We start from the raw sequence: 19,259 nt of genomic DNA on the forward strand, positions 1-19,259 counted from the left end.
TCAACTACATCACCTTTTAATATTTATTTATGGATTGTAAGCTTCCAGTGCCTTGGCATCACCTATACTGTTGAAGGAAATAATTGTATCTTTGCTGAAAAACGAAACCATTAATAACTGTTTTAAAATGTTTATTGGAGTGTTGGCAAATTGGATGTTCAAGAAACGGAACAGAGGGGGGTTAGCGTTCCATTCAGCTCAATCAACAGAAAGTTGCTTTAGCATCATTATGTAGCGTTTCTTTAGATTTAAATTTGAGATTGATTCAACAAAAATTGATGTTCAAGGCATATTCACTTCCACAGCATCTTTATAGAAAGGAATTGGCTAGTTCAGATAGATGTTGGTGATATGGTGCTGAAAGCACCTCTTTGAGGCATATGATGTGAGCACATCCTATGGAGTCTTCTTTCTGGTCAACAATTATTATTCATATTAACTTTGTTTTGGAGAAATCCTTTACCCTACCCTAGGATTCTTTGGAGGAAGCCATGACTATTTAAAGGGGTACAATACTACTTTAAATGTAAAGTGTAGGTGGGGCCTAGGATGAGTAAATTAACTAAGGGGAGGGACTGGTGATGTCTTGCATCACAGGTTACAGCACCATCCATGGGAATGTATAAATTTAACACGGCCATCTGGAGGAATTATAGTGGTGTTATTTGGGAAGACTGAGTATTGCAGCCAAGATCTTTTGGTGAATGAATCCTCTTAGTATATATATATCGAACAGATTCCCTTACAATATTGTTTTCAATAGCCTAATCTTACCCTGAGCAATAAGATATGAATACAAAATATGGCGGTATTTATCTTTTATTATAATGTGTATACATGACAGAAGTGCATAAAAAACGTGGAGCAAATTTGTAATATTTAGACATTCCATAGTAAACATCTGATATCATGATGTATTTCAGGCAACCGAGCTCTCTTTTTAGTAATGCATTATATTTGCCTAAATATATATATATATATGGTTCAAAAATGTATTCTGTGTGGCAATCTCTCCTGTACTTACTAATCAGAACTCTAAAGTCACATCAGTCACTTTAAGACAATTAAAAATAGTTTGCATCCTATTATGCAGCGTTAAAGAAATGGTAAATAAATTGAGTTTGTCTTATTACTAGAGTATGTCAGCAATACCTTTCACCCTCTGCATTTTTTCAAGCACCTTGCTATGCCAAGACCTAGATGCATGAAAGTTATAGAGATCCAGGTAAATAGAAATTATGATAGTTTCAAACCAACTCCAGACATGACAAATTCAACGTTTGGTACAATTGAATGCCCTAGTTTGCATGCCAGCCATGGATAACTGTGAATGAGCAGCATGCATGTGCCTGCTCCACAAACTGTGCCTGCTCCACCCCTTAACGTTATGTGAAAATTAAGACTTGTGGGATGGAGAAAACAAACCATGAGTACCCGTTTGCACTTAATGCTAAGCCAGAGTTGTGGTTTGTTCCCTTCCCACTCAGCAAAGGGATAAATAAGACAGGTGCAATTTGAGCAGCGTGCATCAGCAGTAGCTTGCTGATGATTGTAACTACAGCTTACTGTTATGTGCAACTAGTGATTACATGTAAACAAAAAAATCATAGTTATCTCAATACCAAATTAACTGATAAGTACAACAACAGAAGTGCAGTTGTATAAGCTGCTTTTAAACCAGCACCCAAGACTATCACGCCATAAATTATCGAAAAGCATGGTTATCTTCATTTTCTGACTATTCCCCCTATATTTATCACTAGCCCTAACCCCAGAAATATTCATTGTACTGCACCATAAATACTGAAGGCTGCACATGGCTGTTAATCTCAATAGTAGAGGCATTTGTGGCTTCTTGACTCTTGCTATATGCAGCAGGCCACCAAAGTTATGCTCAGGACATTCACTCTGGGATGTATTTTCCATCTCGTATTGTTTTTTGGTCACCCACAGCTTCACACTGAGCTATTGCCCCCATCCATGTTTTCCCAAATGGTAAAATCTGCTTTGACAGTGTCACCCCTACACAATAATATTTAGGATTTTACTAAGGGGGAAAGTTGAACAAGAAACCCTTCCTCTGAACTTCATGTGCTCATCTAACAGTGCAATCCTATACATATCTACTTAGAAGAAAGCACTAAGTTCAATGGGATTTACTTCCAGGTAAGTGTATATAGGATTGCAGCCTAAGCCGTTACACATGAACCATAGCCACTAGATCACAAAAGGCAACAGGTTTCCATGAACCTAAAGACTAAGAAACTAACTTTTAAGAAAAGCCTTGACTAAGTGTACTTAGAGATGTCTTTTTAACAATGAATTTCCCTAATCATGAACACAAAAATATTGCACTTAAAGAACATATTGACATTTTGCAATCCCCCTAGAAAAACAATTAAAGACAGCAGCATTCATTTAAAAACTTTTAAAGTACGATATGACATGCAGTATTATGGCATTTTTACTTTGCCAAACTCATGCATTAAAACAATGTAAAATATTCTATATTATAAAGGTAAAAAAGGCAATGTCAAACAGGAGGCATACACACATGCCCCTTTTTCAGTTGAGAAGCAGCACACAGACAAGCAGCAAACAAGTTGAAGTTAAAGAGAAAACAACCTTTGCTACTATCACCCTTCTATCAAATGTATTACCAACAGAGTTTAGGTCTAACCAGTCCCCTTCACCCCCAAACTGCTCAGCATAGGAGATGTAGGGGATTTTATTTGGCTTGCACTAGCAGTTCATCAGAAAAAGCTTGGCAATTGCTCTCTTCAGCATAAAATCTAGTTTTCCTAATCTGCACTCTGAAAATTTGTAACTATTGCCACTAGAATAGCCTTGCTTGTCACTTGGGCACAAAATCGTGCCCAGCCTAAAAGCAGCACCTCATTCAAGTCTATATAAATGCTTAAGATGTCACCACAGGTTTCTTGTGGCTTTCAAAGAGTATGTAACAGGCAAAAATACAGACGGCATAGTTTATTCTAACAAACACACTGCACGTGATAGTACTGAAACTACGTTTGACATTTGTTTTGCAATCAACAGTCCCTGAACAGAAAGAGGAAAGTGTAGTATTTCTCCTGATACCACCCACATGAAGAAAAAATGACAAATCCAGTATACTCTTAAAAATCCATTAAGCTGTCCTCTTTACTTTGTTTTGAAAATCCCAGTGCTAGCCTTAAAACAAATTACAACAATATTTACTCTTACTGTAAACAAAATGGAGCCTCTGATATGTGTCTAAGTTGAAGTGACTCAACTCCAAATAGTACTCCCTCCCCTTTTTTCTACTGGCTGTATTGCAGCCTTCCCCAACATGGTAGTCTCTAGATATTGGTAGACTACAACTCCCATCATCCCTGGCCATTAACCATGTTGGCTGGAGCTGATGATAGTTGGAGGGCACTAGGGTGGGGAAGACTGCTCTAGTGTTAACCTCACATTCTGTTGCATCGGACTGCAGCACATGAAGGGAAGCACTGAATTCCCTTTAGCATTATATTTAGAAAGCATTGAGGAGTTATAACAGCTCACATCAAAAACATCTTCAAAATGCCATTAGGACATCATGTCCCTGAACGCTAGTGTAGAAAGGTCGGCCAAACAGAAATGAATGTAACCCAGGCTTGATCTTCTCAGCTAAAGCCAGAACTATGTTGAGGTCACCCTCTGCTCTTAAGTCCAGGTCTATCTTCAAGCTACGGAGCGATTTAAAGGGCTTTTTGCCTTTTTGCCTGTGAGATGATTGGGGGGGGGGAAGTATAGTTAAACAGAATAATTTTATTTAAAACTGTGTCAAGTTACACCTTAACCCACTCTTCCTTTAGATTTTACTTACGTATCATCTTCTATATATTTGATGAGAGTTAAGGCTTTCCTCTGAAGGATTAATAAGAACTGTGCAAGGAACACATTCCTCAGAGACAATCCAGGTTTCAAATTAAAGACCTGTTAGGAATTGCCAGGAAAAAAAATCAGCACACATTGCATAAAATTGGGGGTGGGGTAGGGAGAGAAGAGTCTGATTTATTGGCATTTTCCTGCATGGATCACCACATAAACTGTCTTCAGTTATATAGTAGCAAAATATCCGTTAGGATCAAAGGGAGTATAGGGGAGCCTGTATATTGCAGGGACTCCTGGAGGATGTAGTACATCCAAGTACTTGGCTCACACACAGACATATTATACAGCTCTGCAGAATCTGTCAGTAAGGGCAGGCCACTCAGAATCAAAAGGCTACCATCAGCATATAACATTGTTGCTGACAGAACCAATGCCAGTATGCTACCAGGCCAAGTTGAAAGTTTTTCAGGTGGTATAAGTCCTAAACAACTTGGGACCAGCTTGCTTGAGGGATTACCTTACTTCTTATGCACCTGCCTGGCCAATGTTGTCCTCAGGAGAGGCACGTTTGGCTATGCCATATGGTCCTGAAGTCTGCTCAGCCACCTGGAGCAGGGCTTTTAGCATTGTTGCGCCTAATTTATGGAATTTATTCCTTTTGATATCAAGCAAGCACCTACAGCACTATGCTTCAGGCACTTGCTTAAGAAGTTTTTTATTTACACAGGCTTTCCCTGCATTGTGACCCAGCCATGTGTTTTATTAAAGACTTTCTATTTTATTGTATTTTACATTGCATATGGCCAAGTTTTAAAAAATTGTCTACCATTCTGATATTTATATGTTGAGCGGGACAGAAATTCTGCAAATAAAATTAAAGAGTGGAAAGGTGGTTTGTCCTCACTGCAACGCTCACCCTCACCTGCAGTAAGTTTCTTTTACCTGTAGGAATGAATGGCAGCGATCGACTTAAGAACACCATTTGGGTGAAGTTTAAACCTGTTTTTTGCCCTAGCAATTTCAGCCATTGAGAATCAAGCCTGCTCATCTTTATAATTCTGTCCTGTGCATAACAATGCTGGGAACTAGCTTTACAAAGAAAGATTCTGTGAACACACTCATATTTAGACATTAACAATAGACATAAAATATTTGAGTGAGATGTTGGTCTCAGTCCCACACTTAACTTAAGAAATGTCACTGAAGTCAGTGGTTTGTTAATTGCTGCTATCAATCAATCTGCTAAAGGCATATTTAAAACAGGTATTTTATCCCTAACTACAACTGAAGTTTTTCCTTGCTTCCAAGTATTGCCACTTAACTTTTAGAGTACAAACAGGGAAGACAGACAGTAGGTGGTTAATCTGTTAAAAATATTACACAAAAAGAACTACTTACTTTTTCTTTTAATGGCTACGTATTGCTTATTTGAATGAACAACAGTTACCTGATCCAGGAATGCTTTTACTAGAGTGTCTTGGTGAAGGACATCTTGGAAAACATTCCTGTAAAAATACAAGGAAGCATACGTTGAGTTTCATTTATAACAAAGTTAAAGTAGTACAGGCATACCCTGCTTAACGTTGCCCCGCTATAACGTACATACTCCATTCGTCCCCATACCCTGACGCTTTGCAATAACGTATACTTTATTGGCATGACGCCACTGCCATCTAGTGGTGATTGCGTGCACTACAAGTGAAGACAATTGCTTCACTTAACGTTTATTTTCGCTTTAAGTATACTCTCCGGTCCCATTGCAAACGTTAAAGCGGGGTATGCATGTATCCAATAACTGCAATGTGTATCTCTTACAGCATTCAAAAACAAAAAGTGCCACTGTTCTCTCATTAATGATATAAAATACATAGTAGGGTAAGTAAAAAAAAATCACAGAAACATAGCTGGTAAATTCTTTTGTTCTAAAGACATGCTTTTATAGTAGTACAAAAAACTTCCTATATACAAAATGAGACTAGCAAATGTAGTTAGATGGTTAATACATGATGTGGGTTGGCTCATTACTTGATGACTAGTGCCTCAAGTGCCAACCTGCATGTATGAATGAGCAGAGAACTTTCATATCACTTCACGTAATCTCAAACACCCTGCTTTTCAGTGAAGTCAGCTCACATACATGTATGTATAAATTGCCCTTGAATGTTCAATTAATTGTGAGATAAGTCAATCTGGTCACTTCTTGCTGCTAGTTTATGAAAAAACCTAAAAAGCTTTCAACTCTTGTAGAAGTGAACCACTTTGATTATTTTATGTCCTTAGCCATTCAAAGAACGGCAACTCAGAACAGTACATGGGGAAGAATGGACCATTGGTCTCACCTGAAGGGTGATTTTCCTATGAGTACGGACATCACAGCGGGTGTTAGCTCCACCTATTGTGCGAAGGCAAGAATGTCTTTGAAGTCAAGACTAGGGGCGTCAGGCCCCTCCCACTCTCCAGTTCATTTGCAGCGAGTCTAAGGAGAAATATCTAAAAATACAAGAATAAGGCCAACCGGCCTGGTAGCAGGAAAATAACACAATAGTACCATGCATAGTAACATGACTCCAACATAGCAGTATAACAGAACTAGAAGTCTTGACTTCACTCTTAAATTTAAATATAATAGCGTAACCGTAACATATAATACATTAGAAAATATATAGTCATCCTCCAACTGGGAGGGTCGTGATGTCCGTACTCATAGGAAAATCACCCTTCAGGTGAGACCAATGGTCCATTTTCCCTATGAGTCCGGCCATCACAGCGGGATGTACCACAGCAGCCCATACAGGGAGGGACCACCCACGTGTTAATCTTCATTAAGAACCTGTTGCAACACTCGTCTGCCGAAGGAAGCGTCAGCAGAGGCATAACGATCAATTTTATAATGCCTTATAAACGAGTGTGGGGTAGACCAGACTGCAGCCCTACAAATATCGGCAACAGGAGCATTAGTGGCAAAAGCAGCCGAAGTAGCAGCTGACCTGGTAGAATGAGCTGTAATACTAGCTGGGACTGACAGCTTCAGGGACTCATATGCTAAAGTAATGCATGCCCTTAACCAACGGGATAAGGTAGAATTGGATACTTTATGCCCCATAGACCCTGGATGAAAGGGTACAAACAGAGACTCCGTTCGTCGAATCTCTTGGGTCCTAGACAGGTAAGTCTTGAGAGCCCTCCGGACATCTAACAAATGCCAAGCCTTTTCGAGAGGATGGGTAGGATTCAGGCAAAAGGAAGGCAAAACAATGTCCTGGTTGCAATGAAAAACTGAATCGACCTTGGGACGGAAGGAAGGATCAGTTTTCAGCACAACAGAATCCTTATGGAAAACGCAGAGGTGTCGAGCAGAAGACAATGCGCCCAACTCCGAAACGCGTCTGGCAGATGTGATTGCGATCAGAAACAGGACCTTGAAGGACAGTATACGTAGGGGCACAGTCCTGATGGGTTCAAACGGAGGGCGTTGCAAAGCCTGCAGAACTTTCGGCAAACTCCATGAGGGGAACCGATGGACAACAGCCGGAGAGCGTAGGGCGACTCCCCTCAAGAAGCATTTGATGAACGGATGTGAGGAAATATGATCTCCAGGAGAGGACACTGAGAGAATGGACGACAGAGTGGACGCATGTCGACGTAAAGTGTTGGGTCGAAGTCCCATCATAAAGCCGCTATGGAGAAATTGCAGCACCTGATGCACAGTGGCCTGGGATGGATCATGGTGGTGAGATTGACACCACTTGGAGAAAGCCACCCAGGTATGTTGATAAATACGAGTGGTAAATGGTCTTCTCGAGGCCAACATATCAATCACAGCGTCAGACAGTCCAGCTGACCTCAAATGTCCCCGTTCAAACGCCACGCTGTTAGATTGAGCCAAGTAGGGTCCTGGTGCATTACTGGACCCTGGGATAGGAGGTCTGGCCTGACTGGAAGTGTCCAAGGATCCATCATTGACATTGCCAGAAGATCTGAGAACCATGGTCGGCGTGGCCAAAATGGTGCTATTAGAACCAGCTGTGCCCTCTCGGATCGGGCCTTCCTCAAGGTTTTGGCTAACAATGGTATGGGAGGAAAGGCGTACAATAGACCGTCTGGCCACGGTGTTGTCAGAGCATCCACTGCTTCTGCTGTTGAGTCCAGGTATCGGGCAAAGTACCTGGGAAGCTGGCAATTGCGACTGGAAGCAAACAGGTCGACTGAGAGGACGCCGAACCGACACTGGAGACGATGGAAAATGGCTGGATGAAGTTTCCATTCTCCCGGAAAGACCTGTTGTCTGCTGAGCCAGTCTGCTGTCACATTCCAAATCCCTCTGAGATGTTCTGCTTTCAGGGATTGTAGATGTTGTTCTGCCCAGACAAAGATGAGGGAGGCTAAGTTCTGCAGAGGACGAGATCTGGTGTCCCCCTGTCTGTTCAAATGTGATTTTACACACGTGTTGTCTGTTCGAATGAGCACATGGTCCAAAGGGAACAGAGACTGAAAATGACGTAGAGCTAAATGGACAGCCTTTAGTTCCAGCCAGTTGATGCTTTGAGATTGCTCTGCGGTGGACCAAACCCCCTGAACGTACTGGGAGTTGCAGTGGGCTCCCCAACCTATGAGGCTGGCATCTGTAGTTACCACGGTTCTGCGGGGTTCTCTGAACGACGTGCCCTTGGAGAGGTGATGAACCTTGGTCCACCAGCGGAAGGAGAGGCACAGTGCGGGGCTCAAACGAACTTTTCGATGGTTGGAGTTGGCAATGTCTTTTTGAAAAGGCAACAGAATCCACTGAAGGAACCGAGTGTGGGCACGAGCCCATGGCACAATGTGGATTGTAGAAATGAACATCCCGAGCGCTCTGGCGAGAAGCATGACGTCTGCGGGTGTTTGTTGCACCAGGGACCTTGCGATGCTTGTGATGGCAGTGATGCGATCTGGAGCCAAGAAGACCATTGCCTGCAGGGTGTCCAACATTGCCCCTAGATGTAGTAGGCGTTGGGTTGGTTGGAGATGTCTTTTGTCGAAGTTGACAAGCCAGCCGTAGGTCTGCAAAACATTGAGGGTGATCATTAAGCGATGATGGGCCAGCTCCTCAGACTTGGCCCGTATTAGCAGATCATCCAGATATGGGTAGATATGAACCCCTTGGGTCCGGAGGTAAGCCACTAGGATGAGTAGCACCTTGGTAAACACTCTTGGAGCAGAGGAGAGGCCGAATGGCATCGCTCTATATTGAAAGTGCTGGTGGCCAAAAGCAAACCGAAGAAACTTTCTGTGGGCTATACAAATGGGCACATGGAGATACGCTTCCTTAAGGTCGATAGAAGCCAGGAAGTCTCCTTCATGCAGACTCTCCGTAATGGAATGGAGTGATTCCATTTTGAACCTGCGATATGTTACAAAATGGTTGACAAACTTGAGGTCCAATACCGCCCTCCATGATAAATCTCGTTATGGCACAGCAAATAGGAGGGAGTACACCCCTTCCAACCTCTCAGTTGTGGGGACTGGCTCTATCGCCGCTATGTCCAAGAGGTGGTGTATAGCTGTCTGCATGATGTTGTGCCTGGCTAGTGCCCTTGGGCAAGGAGACGGTTGGAATCTGTCTGATGGGGTTGCCCAGAACTCTATGGCATAGCCATAACTGAAAAGGTCCCTAATCCAGGAGACCGTAGTAAGGCGCAGCCATCGATCTCCAAAATTAAGTAATCTGCCACCTATGGGGAGGGCGTTAGTACTACTTGCGTAGGTGAAGGCCTCCCTTATATGAGGACGATGAGTTGCCCCTGCGCCCTTGGTACTGACCTCTGCCCTGGGAGCGTCGGTTCCAGGAGCCCCTGAATGCGTTGGGGTCATAAGATCTGAAGTCGCGGCCTCGTCCTCCTGGCCGCGTTCCTCGAAAGGGCTGGTTAGAACGGAAGGAGGGAAATCGCCTGAAAGACCTGTGGTCGATGTTCTTGACTGTGGCCAGAACCGGTTTGTGGGCATCGTTTGGATCAACCAGCACTGCCTTTAGAGCTTCCTCGCCGAAGAGTAGAGATCCGGAGTAAGGAGCCCTGGACAGGTTCAATCTGGCCGCTGAATCAGCTTGCCAGTGGCGAAGCCAGAGGGTGCGTCGAGCGACTATTTGAGCCGCCATGGCTCGTGCCCCTAACTGAGCGGCATCCAGAGTGGCATCGGCCACAAAAGCTGCTGTCTTACGCAATTTCAATAGTGCTCTTCTGAGGGCGACAGGATCAGGGTTAGTGTCCTCTAGAAGGTCATCCAGCCACATCATAGATGCTCTGGAGAAAATGGAGGCTGAAGAGGAGGCACGCATGGATAGGGCAGTGGCCTCGTGATTCTTGCGGAGGGCGAAGTCTATTCGTTGCTCAGTAGTGTCCTTTAGGTGGGATTCCCCTTCCCTGGGCAAAAGAGATCGTGAAACGAGGCGAGCGATTGGTTCATCTATGCCAGGGACGTCTAACTTGGTGGCAAAGTCTGGAGCTAGGGCGTAAAGTCTGTCAGCCAGGTTCTTGAAGCGTCGAGCTTTGAGTGGATGGGCCCATTCTTCAGAGGCTAATTTGGCAATTGGGTCCGGCACCGGGATGTAGTGTTCAGTAGGTGCAGGCGATTTGAGGACCTTGGCCCCTTTGATAGCTGGGGCGGACGAAGTTGAAGGTGCAGACTGGAGACCAAGGGTATTAACTACTCTACGTGCTAGCGGTTGATAGTCTGAGGTATTAAACAAACGATACGATGTATCCTCCTCATGATCTGAATAGTCGCTCCAGTCGTCTCCTTCAACATGGTCAGTGAAAGTTGACTCCTCCGCATACGAGGCTTCGTCCGTACATCTGCCTCTGGCTACGTCAAAGGGATCTGGTGAACAGGAAGGATGAGCTTCATGAGACGCACATTGGTCCATGTTGAGTTGAGGTATAGCAGGAACTTGTGGTAGTGACTGCATTTGGGTGAAAAATGCCAGCATGGCTTGAAGTTGGGAGAGGAAATCAGGAGACAGCTGCAGTCCGGATGTGGCAGATGTATGTGCCTGAGGGGCTATTGGAACAGATGTTTGGAGCGGTAAAACGGAGGGAGGTTCGTTAGGCGAACACTGAGCAGGGAAGCCAACAAACTCTTCCTCGGCAGAGGAAGCAGCAGGAGAATGGAGAATATCGCTTATGTGTGTTTGTGCTGTGGTTGGCACAGAAACATAACGTGGGCGCTTTGGTTTGCTATGGCTGGAAAGATGTTTTGTCTTAGCCAGTGCCTTGGCATGTCTGGTCTTAGTCATGTTAGGATGTTGTGGCTTGGCTGTTTGTGGCATACCTGGCTGATCTGGCACCATATGGGTTGATTGCGACATGCCTGGCTGTTCTGCCATCTTATCTGAACTTGGGTGCAGTACACTGCCACGGAGGGGGCAGGATGTAAAGACCCAAACTGGCACAGCGTACGACCACGGAGGGGGTAGAATACACTGGCAGATGGCGAAATGCACTGCCACAGAGGGGGCAGAATGCACTGAGGTATCAACGTAATATGATATAGGCTGTATTTAGAGTTGGCACACTCAGATTAGTGCTGTAGGCTGAGTTTCAGGCGTGGTACACGGCCCCAGAGGGGGCAGGATATACCAATATAAATCAGATTTAGTATGAGTCCGCCACTAAGATTAAAGCTCCAGCCTGATGATACAATCCAGCCACTAGTATTAAAGCTCCAGCCTTGATAATACGATCCAGCCAGTAGGATTGGAGCTCCAGCCTTGATAATATAATCCAGGCACTACGATTACAGCCACAGTAAATTTGTGTGTAAGTCAGCCCAGTGAAAGTCTGTCTGCAGCACATATACAACACACACACGGATAGATAGCCTGCAGGGAAGGTATCCGATGGTTAATGAAGGGTACCAAAAAAGGCGGGAAATTTGAATTCAAAAAATAGCGCCCGGAAAAAAGAGCGGGAAAAAATGATCCAAAAATGGCGGAGGGAGGAGGAGCAATGGCGGCCGCCTGGTAACGAACTGGGGGAAGGGCTGCCCAGCACAGTCTCGCAGGAGGAGCCGCGGGGCCGATAGCCGCACCCGTGGCTCTAAAAAACCCCAAGACAGAGAGTGCCGAGAAAAAGCTGTGTCGTAAGAGGCAGCAGGAGACAAGCCTCCGTCGCCGCCGAGTGCAGACCTCTCCACGTCAAAAATTAAAGGTACGGAGAGAACGGGAGAGAGAGAGCCGAGTCCACAGGCTCCGGAGAGGCAGTACCCCGGCCGGCTAAAGTTGGGTGACGGAAAGAAAGGGCAGGGAGCCGCAGCCGCAAGCTCCCGCCTGGGAGAGAACCGCAGCCGCGGTCTCTCCAAGAGCTCCTTAGAGCGCTGCTTAAGGCAGCCCGACACAGGGAAAAATATCTCCGCTAGCTCCCGATGGATGCAACAGAGCCAGGGGGGGAGGGGAGCTCAAAAGCGGCCAAAAACAAAGAGAACCACAGCCGCGGTCTCTGAGGGAGCCCCCAGACAATGGATGCAACAGAGCCGGGGGGGGGGAGAGCTCAAAAACGGCCAAAAACAAAGAGAACCGCAGCCGCGGTCTCAGAGGGAGCCCCCAGTCAAGGAAGGAAAATAAATTGAAATGAATAGCTCAGGATTGGGAAAAGAATGAAGAGAGCCGCAGCCGCGGTCTCTGTGGGGACCCTCAGTAAGCTAAACACAAAACAGAAAAAGGAAGGATTTGAAGACAAATACACAAACAAATACGAGAGACTTAGCTAAATGCTACGCTATAATTCCAATCTTGTTCGTACGAAGGCAAGAATGAACTGGAGAGTGGGAGGGGCCTGACGCCCCTAGTCTTGACTTCAAAGACATTCTTGCCTTCGCACGATAGGTGGAGCTAACACCCGCTGTGATGGCCGGACTCATAGGGAAAAAAACAGATTCTCTTAACTGCGAAAGCATTCTGGGTCTTCACAGGGAACAAGAACAAGTACTCAGTCAGAACAAGAGATTGCCCATTTGAATCTCACTCATGCAAAATGAAAAAAATGTGCTGACTTTCAATATTCCTTGAGTAATTCAGTCCTGTGTTCTGGCCAACATCAGTCATAATTTCAGGGCAGAAATTCTGCCTGAATGGCAAAACAGTCCTGGTACTAGATACTTCATTTAAAGCATGATTTACAGTTCAGCATCTGATCTATACATGTATGCAACATTCTGCCATGTTTATCAGGGAAATTTTGGCTCCAGGAATGTTGCACTACTATTCCTTTTGTAACTCTACAGGAATACATACAAATCAGGAGTGAAGCTTTTGTCTGTATAGGTAATGGTATCCTGAGCCATCTCTTCATCTGAAGTGGCTCTCCAAAAAGCTGTAAGCTCAGATCTCATGTAGTGCCGCTGATTATAAATATGTTCATGGCAAGGAGGCATCTGTTTCACTGTGTTGTCATCTACATCGATGTGCGTAGTAGGATATGGAGCATACATCACTTGACGAAAAGGCAACACAAAACTTCTGGAAACGTCCTATAACAGAAAATGATTACTCCTCTAGTTACTAAAAATAATACAGGAATTAAAAACTACAAGACACTGTCAGATTATAATTTGAACAGTTTGGAATTACTGTCATAATATGGCAAACAATATGTCAATTCAGTTTATGTGTGTGGGAGTGGGGGGGGCATTGAGTTTGTGTTCTATATGGAGAGCATTCAGGGTCTTACAGCATTCCTCACCATGTAAACACCAAGTTCAATAGGACTTGATCCTTAATAGTTTTAGTTTAGATTTGCAGCTTTGACTTAATGTGAAAGTTAGATTCATTTAACTTAATGGAACTGATTTATAAGTAAATTTGATAAGGATTGAACTGTAAGACCTTGAATGTTCTCCATGCAGAACATAGCCTTACATTTGGACTTGCTTATGAGTAAGCATGCACAGAAGACCCATGAATACACAAAGGACTCTAGATTGTGGATAGCAAGTGCCCTTTTAGAAAACGCAGGAGGAAGTTCCACTGAAATCACTGGAACATTTCTCTGAGTACAAAAATTAAAAAAAAAATGAGACCATGGTTTTCAAATGGAGAGACAAACCTTATTTCAGAAGCAAGAACACTGTAACTTCTCTCAATCTCCTAATTTTGTGTGCATCTGAACAGAATGGTATGTTGCTTCTCCATCCCTTTCCAACTAGTTTATACACTTCCTTCTGACAAAGTCACAACTAGCCCTTACATATATATGTCAGAGGGAAATATGCTGTAGTTTGCAGTTTTGTTCAACATATTATCTGGTTTCTTCTTTCTACTCTTAAGATCCTTGGCAAAGACTGCTTCTAAGTAGTTACTTGTTCAATTTAAGACTGCCAAAATTTATTTTTTTCTTGGCAACATCAGATTAATTTTTACATTAAATATTTCTAAAATAATAGAAATAATGTTAATTGCCAATATACTTTTCAGAATAGGTTTTATTTATTTAAGGAATAAACTTTCCACTATGTTTCATTAAGTGTTCCTAGGGTGAGAAGGAAAGATGCAGATTTAACTTTCTTCTTCATAGCAAGAGAAGATCAAATATGAAAGTACACCGTATCATAGAATAGCAGAGTTGGAAGGGGCCTGTAAGGCCATCAAGCCCAACCCCCTGCTCAATGTATTTCCCCAAGAAATCAGTAGTTAAATGTCAGTTCAAAATAGCACTTTAAACTATGCTCCCTTTCTCATGCTGGGTAAACTCCTTCCGGCATCTAAGAGAAAAATTCTGCTAAGTGAACTGCCTAGCAAAATATCCAAATAGAAACCTGTATTTTAATTTTAAAAGAAAAATGCAGACTTGAAGAAATCTTCTGGAAAATCTTATAGCCCCAAGACATCTCAGGAGAAACGGGACATAATAATGAAGCTAGGGGGGATAATTGATTATTCTAAGCACAACAATACTGCTTTTGATTAGAAATGAATGACTCAAATTACTGGCTTTTGACAAAATGTGGTTAAGGAAATCAAAGACCTCACCTTAAGCAATCCTTGCACAAAAAGCCCCGACTCATAATTAAAGGAGGTTTCATTTCTACACAGCCTAGAACACTTACGCTCTGCTGAAGAAAGAAAGAGGCACAATGTCCGTACTATCTGCAATACACAAATATTGTTATACTATAGTTAGGGAATTTAGCAACAGACAGTTGGTATATTGCATAGTAACTGGGCAGTTTTTACTTTTCTATTACAGGCACCCTAATGACTTCCCCTGTTATACAGTTATTTTGGGAAAACCTTATTTTCTCCGCATACAAACTTCATATTTTGTTGCTAGACTAATTTTTTCCCCTCCAAGTAGTGCCATCTGGAGACTTTTTTTAAAGTATCTTTAAAAACAACAACAGAGGCTGAATTTACTCCAGTATAAACATTGCAATAATAGCAAACGTTCTGGAAGCCCCACAATGGGCCTTGGGCTCAAGTGCTCCCACCTCCCCTTCCCCTTATATAGGCATGAAGGCAGAAAAATATCAAGAAAATTCCATTGATGGTTTGCAATCAGAGTTTCCCATTTTGTCCGAACAAACAGGAAACTCTAGTTTGTATTTGAATGGGGGGGGGAGGTTGTTATTGTTTTCTCTGCTCCCAGTTCCTTTCATAATTTTATTAGGAGCAACATCAAAAAGTGAATGCAAAGATTGGACTAAGCACAAACGATCATTTACCTCCAATATCACACTAATGAAATTTACAACTGTTGGGGGGGGCAGGAATGCTGCCCCACTTAACCACATCATTTCATACATTTACATGCAATAGAAAATATCAAATCAATAATTTAGAACCTGGTAACCTCAAGTTAAGTGAAGTGAAAGAAGAACCAGAGAACGATTGTGAGTACACAGAACAGTGGGCTTCAATGGACTGAAAAGGACAAACTACGAGCTAGAGGGAGCCCCAGCTAATCCACGAGCTAGAGGGAGCCCCAGCTGACGAAGCGTCAAGGCCCCAGCTGACAAAGCATCAAGGCGAGTTAAGCAGCAGAGCGAGTTCGGCAGCAGGGCGAGGAGGCCAGGGCCCCCTACTCTGCCCGTCTGTTCCCTGACCTCAACTAAACCGCAGTCTCCAACCCATTGACGTAATAAACCTTAAACAAAACTATGCAGGTAAGAAGCCAGCAGGGGTGTGGGGGCTTTCCAGTGTTTTGCACCGCCTGCAGCATGTACGACTATCTGCCTGTTGGACAGAAGTCGTGGGTGTGCTCTCGGTGCAATGAGCTCCTGGCTCTGCGGGAACGACTTCATTTCCTTGAGGCCAAGGTGGCGGACCTGGAAAAGCTGAGAAAGGCAGAGAGGTGTGTGGAGGAGGCCTTCAGGGACGTTATAGCTGTGTCCCACTCCAACGATGATAGCTCTCCTACTATCATGGACAACGATGGTCTCGGGGAAGGAGAGCATCCAGCTGAGGAAGAGGGAAACGATCCCTTAGAAGGGACCCATTCCTTGGGGGATGAGCAGCTATCCTCTCGTGCCGAGGATATATCTCCAGGGGGTGGAGGGATCCTTGTAGTGGGTGATGCGATCATTAGGAACATAGACAGTGGGGTGTGTGATGGGCGTGTAGACCGCAAGGTGTTTTGCCTGCCTGGTGCGAAGGTTGCGGATATCGCCCGTCGTTTAGATAGTTTGGTAGACAGTGCTGGGAAGGAGTCAGTGGTCGTGGTGCACGTTGGCACCAACAACATGGGGAAATGCAGCCGTGAGGTCCTGGAAGCAAAATTTAGGTTGCTAGGTAGGATGCTGAAAGCCAGGACCTCCAAGGTGGCTTTCTCTGAAATGCTACCGGTTCCACGCGCAGGACCAGCCAGACAGGACCAGCTTTGCAGTCTCAATGCGTGGATGAGACGATGGTGTCGGGTGGAAGGGTTTGGATTTGTTAGGCACTGGGGAACATTTTGGGACTAGCCGGGCCTGTACAAAAGGGACGGGCTCCACTTGAACCAGAATGGAACCAGACTGCTGGCACTTAAAATTAAAAAGGTGGCAGAGCAGCTTTTAAACTGACTGAGGGGGGAAACCCGACAGGAGCTGAGAAAGGTCCGGTTCGGAATAAACCTCCCCCCTGGGATAAAAACCAAAGAAATGATGAAATTTTAAAAGGGGTAGGCCTAGAAATAGGCATTGTGAGAGCAGGGGCACAGGATATAAATTCAGAAGAGCAAAATTACCACAGGCCTAACCACAAGTGCCAAAGACACTTGAAGAGAGACACTGCTTACAAGTGCCTGTACGCTAATGCTAGGAGCCTGCGAACCAAGATGGGAGAACTGGAGTGCTTTGTCTTAGAGGAGAGCATTGATATAGTGAGCATAACGGAGACCTGGTGGAATGGAGAAAACCAGTGGGATACGGTTATCCCTGGATATAAACTATATCGGAAGGACAGGGAAGGACGTATTGGTGTCGGAGTCGCTCTATACGTGAAAGAAGGCATTGAATCCAGCAAGCTCGAAACCCCAAAAGAGGCAGACTCCTCCACAGAATCGTTGTGGGTGGTGATACCATGCCCCAGGAGGGACTTAATACTGGGAACGATCTATCGTCCCCCTGATCAAAATGCTCAGGGAGACCTTGAGATGAGATATGAAATTGAGGAAGCATCCAAACTAGGAAATGTGGTAGTAATGGGTGACTTCAACTACCCAGACATAGACTGGCTGCATATGTGTTCCAGTCATGACAAAGAAGCAAAGTTTCTAGATATTCTAAATGACTATTCCCTAGACCAGTTGGTCATGGAACCAACCAGAGGGATGGCAACCCTGGACTTAATCCTCAGTGGGGACCGGGACCTGGTGCGAGATGTAAGTGTTGTTGAACCGATTGGGAGAAGTGACCACAGTGCTATTAAATTAAACATACATGTAACTGGCCAATTGCCAAGAAAATCCAACACGGTCACATTTGACTTCAAAAGAGGAAACTTCACAAAAATGAGGGGATTGGTAAAAAGAAAGCTGAAAAACAAAGTCCAGAGGGTCACATCACTCGAAAATGCTTGGAAGTTGTTTAAAAACACTATATTAGAAGCTCAACTGGAGTGCATACCGCAGATCAGAAAAGGTACCGCCAGGGCCAAGAAGATGCCAGCATGGTTAACGAGCAAAGTCAAGGAAGCTCTTAGAGGCAAAAAGTCTTCCTTCAAAAAATGGAAGTCTTGTCCAAATGAAGAAAATAAAAAAGAACACAAACTCTGGCAAAAGAAATGCAAGAAGACAATAAGGGATGCTAAAAAAGAATTTGAGGAGCACATTGCTAAGAACATAAAAACCAACAACAAAAAATTCTATAAATACATTCAAAGCAGGAGACCAGCTAGGGAGGCGATTGGACCCTTGGATGATAAGGGAGTCAAAGGTGTACTAAAGAACGATAAGGAGATTGCAGAGAAGCTAAATGAATTCTTTGCATTTGTCTTCACAGTGGAAGATATAGGGCAGATCCCTGAACCTGAACTAACATTTGCAGGAAGGGATTCTGAGGAACTGAGACAAATAGTGGTAACGAGAGAGGAAGTTCTAAGCTTAATGGACAATATAAAAACTGACAAATCACCGGGCCCGGATGGCATACACCCAAGAGTTCTCAAAGAACTCAAAGGTGAAATTGCTGATCTGCTAACTAAAATATGTAACTTGTCCCTTGGGTCCTCCTCTGTGCCTGAGGACTGGAAAGTGGCAAATGTAACGCCAATCTTCAAAAAGGGACCCAGAGGGGATCCCGGAAATTGCAGGCCAGTTAGCTTAATTTCTGTCCCTGGAAAACTGGTAGAAAGTATTATTAAAGCTAGATTAACTAAGCACATAGAAGAACAAGCCTTGCTGAAGCAGAGCCAGCATGGCTTCTGCAAGGGAAAGTCCTGTCTCAGTAACCTATTAGAATTCTTTGAGAGTGTCAACAAGCATATAGATAGAGGTGATCCAGTGGACATAGTGTACTTAGACTTTCAAAAAGCGTTTGACAAGGTACCTCACCAAAGGCTTCTGAGGAAGCTTAGCAGTCATGGAATAAGAGGAGAGGTCCTCTTGTGGATCAGGAATTGGTTAAGAAGCAGAAAGCAGAGAGTAGGAATAAACGGACAGTTCTCCCAATGGAGGGCTGTAGAAAGTGGAGTCCCTCAAGGATCGGTATTGGGACCTGTACTTTTCAACTTGTTCATTAATGACCTAGAATTAGGAGTGAGCAGTGAAGTGGCCAAGTTTGCTGATGACACTAAATTGTTCAGGGTTGTTAAAACAAAAAGGGATTGCGAAGAGCTCCAAAAAGACCTCTCCAAACTGAGCGAATGGGCAGAAAAATGGCAAATGCAATTCAATATAAACAAGTGTAAAATTATGCATATTGGAGCAAAAAATCTTAATTTCACATATACG

At 43.9% G+C, this 19,259-nt stretch overlaps 1 protein-coding gene and 1 long non-coding RNA gene across 6 annotated transcripts in view; one reads left to right on the top strand and one right to left on the bottom strand.

The window, feature by feature from the left end:
- The window catches only part of LOC133389893 (uncharacterized), a 28,808-nt gene that overhangs the window by 5,148 nt on the left and 4,401 nt on the right, over positions 1-19,259 (top strand). The window lies entirely within an intron of this gene.
- Positions 810-19,259, bottom strand: part of LOC133389774 (guanine nucleotide exchange factor C9orf72-like) — a 29,244-nt gene continuing 10,794 nt past the window's right edge. For all 4 annotated transcript variants that reach the window (XM_061637764.1, XM_061637765.1, XM_061637763.1 and 1 more), the window contains exons 7-11: positions 14,861-14,977; positions 13,127-13,362; positions 5,309-5,366; positions 3,854-3,963; positions 810-3,749 (exon numbers count right to left, since the gene is read on the bottom strand). In XM_061637764.1, the coding sequence (XP_061493748.1) occupies positions 3,563-3,749; positions 3,854-3,963; positions 5,309-5,366; positions 13,127-13,362; positions 14,861-14,977 (708 nt within the window). In that variant the 3' untranslated portion in view covers positions 810-3,562. The remainder of the gene's footprint in view (positions 3,750-3,853; positions 3,964-5,308; positions 5,367-13,126; positions 13,363-14,860; positions 14,978-19,259) is intronic.

Source organism: Rhineura floridana, chromosome 1, assembly GCF_030035675.1.
Source record: "Rhineura floridana isolate rRhiFlo1 chromosome 1, rRhiFlo1.hap2, whole genome shotgun sequence".
Taxonomy (NCBI): Eukaryota; Metazoa; Chordata; class Lepidosauria; order Squamata; family Rhineuridae; genus Rhineura; species Rhineura floridana.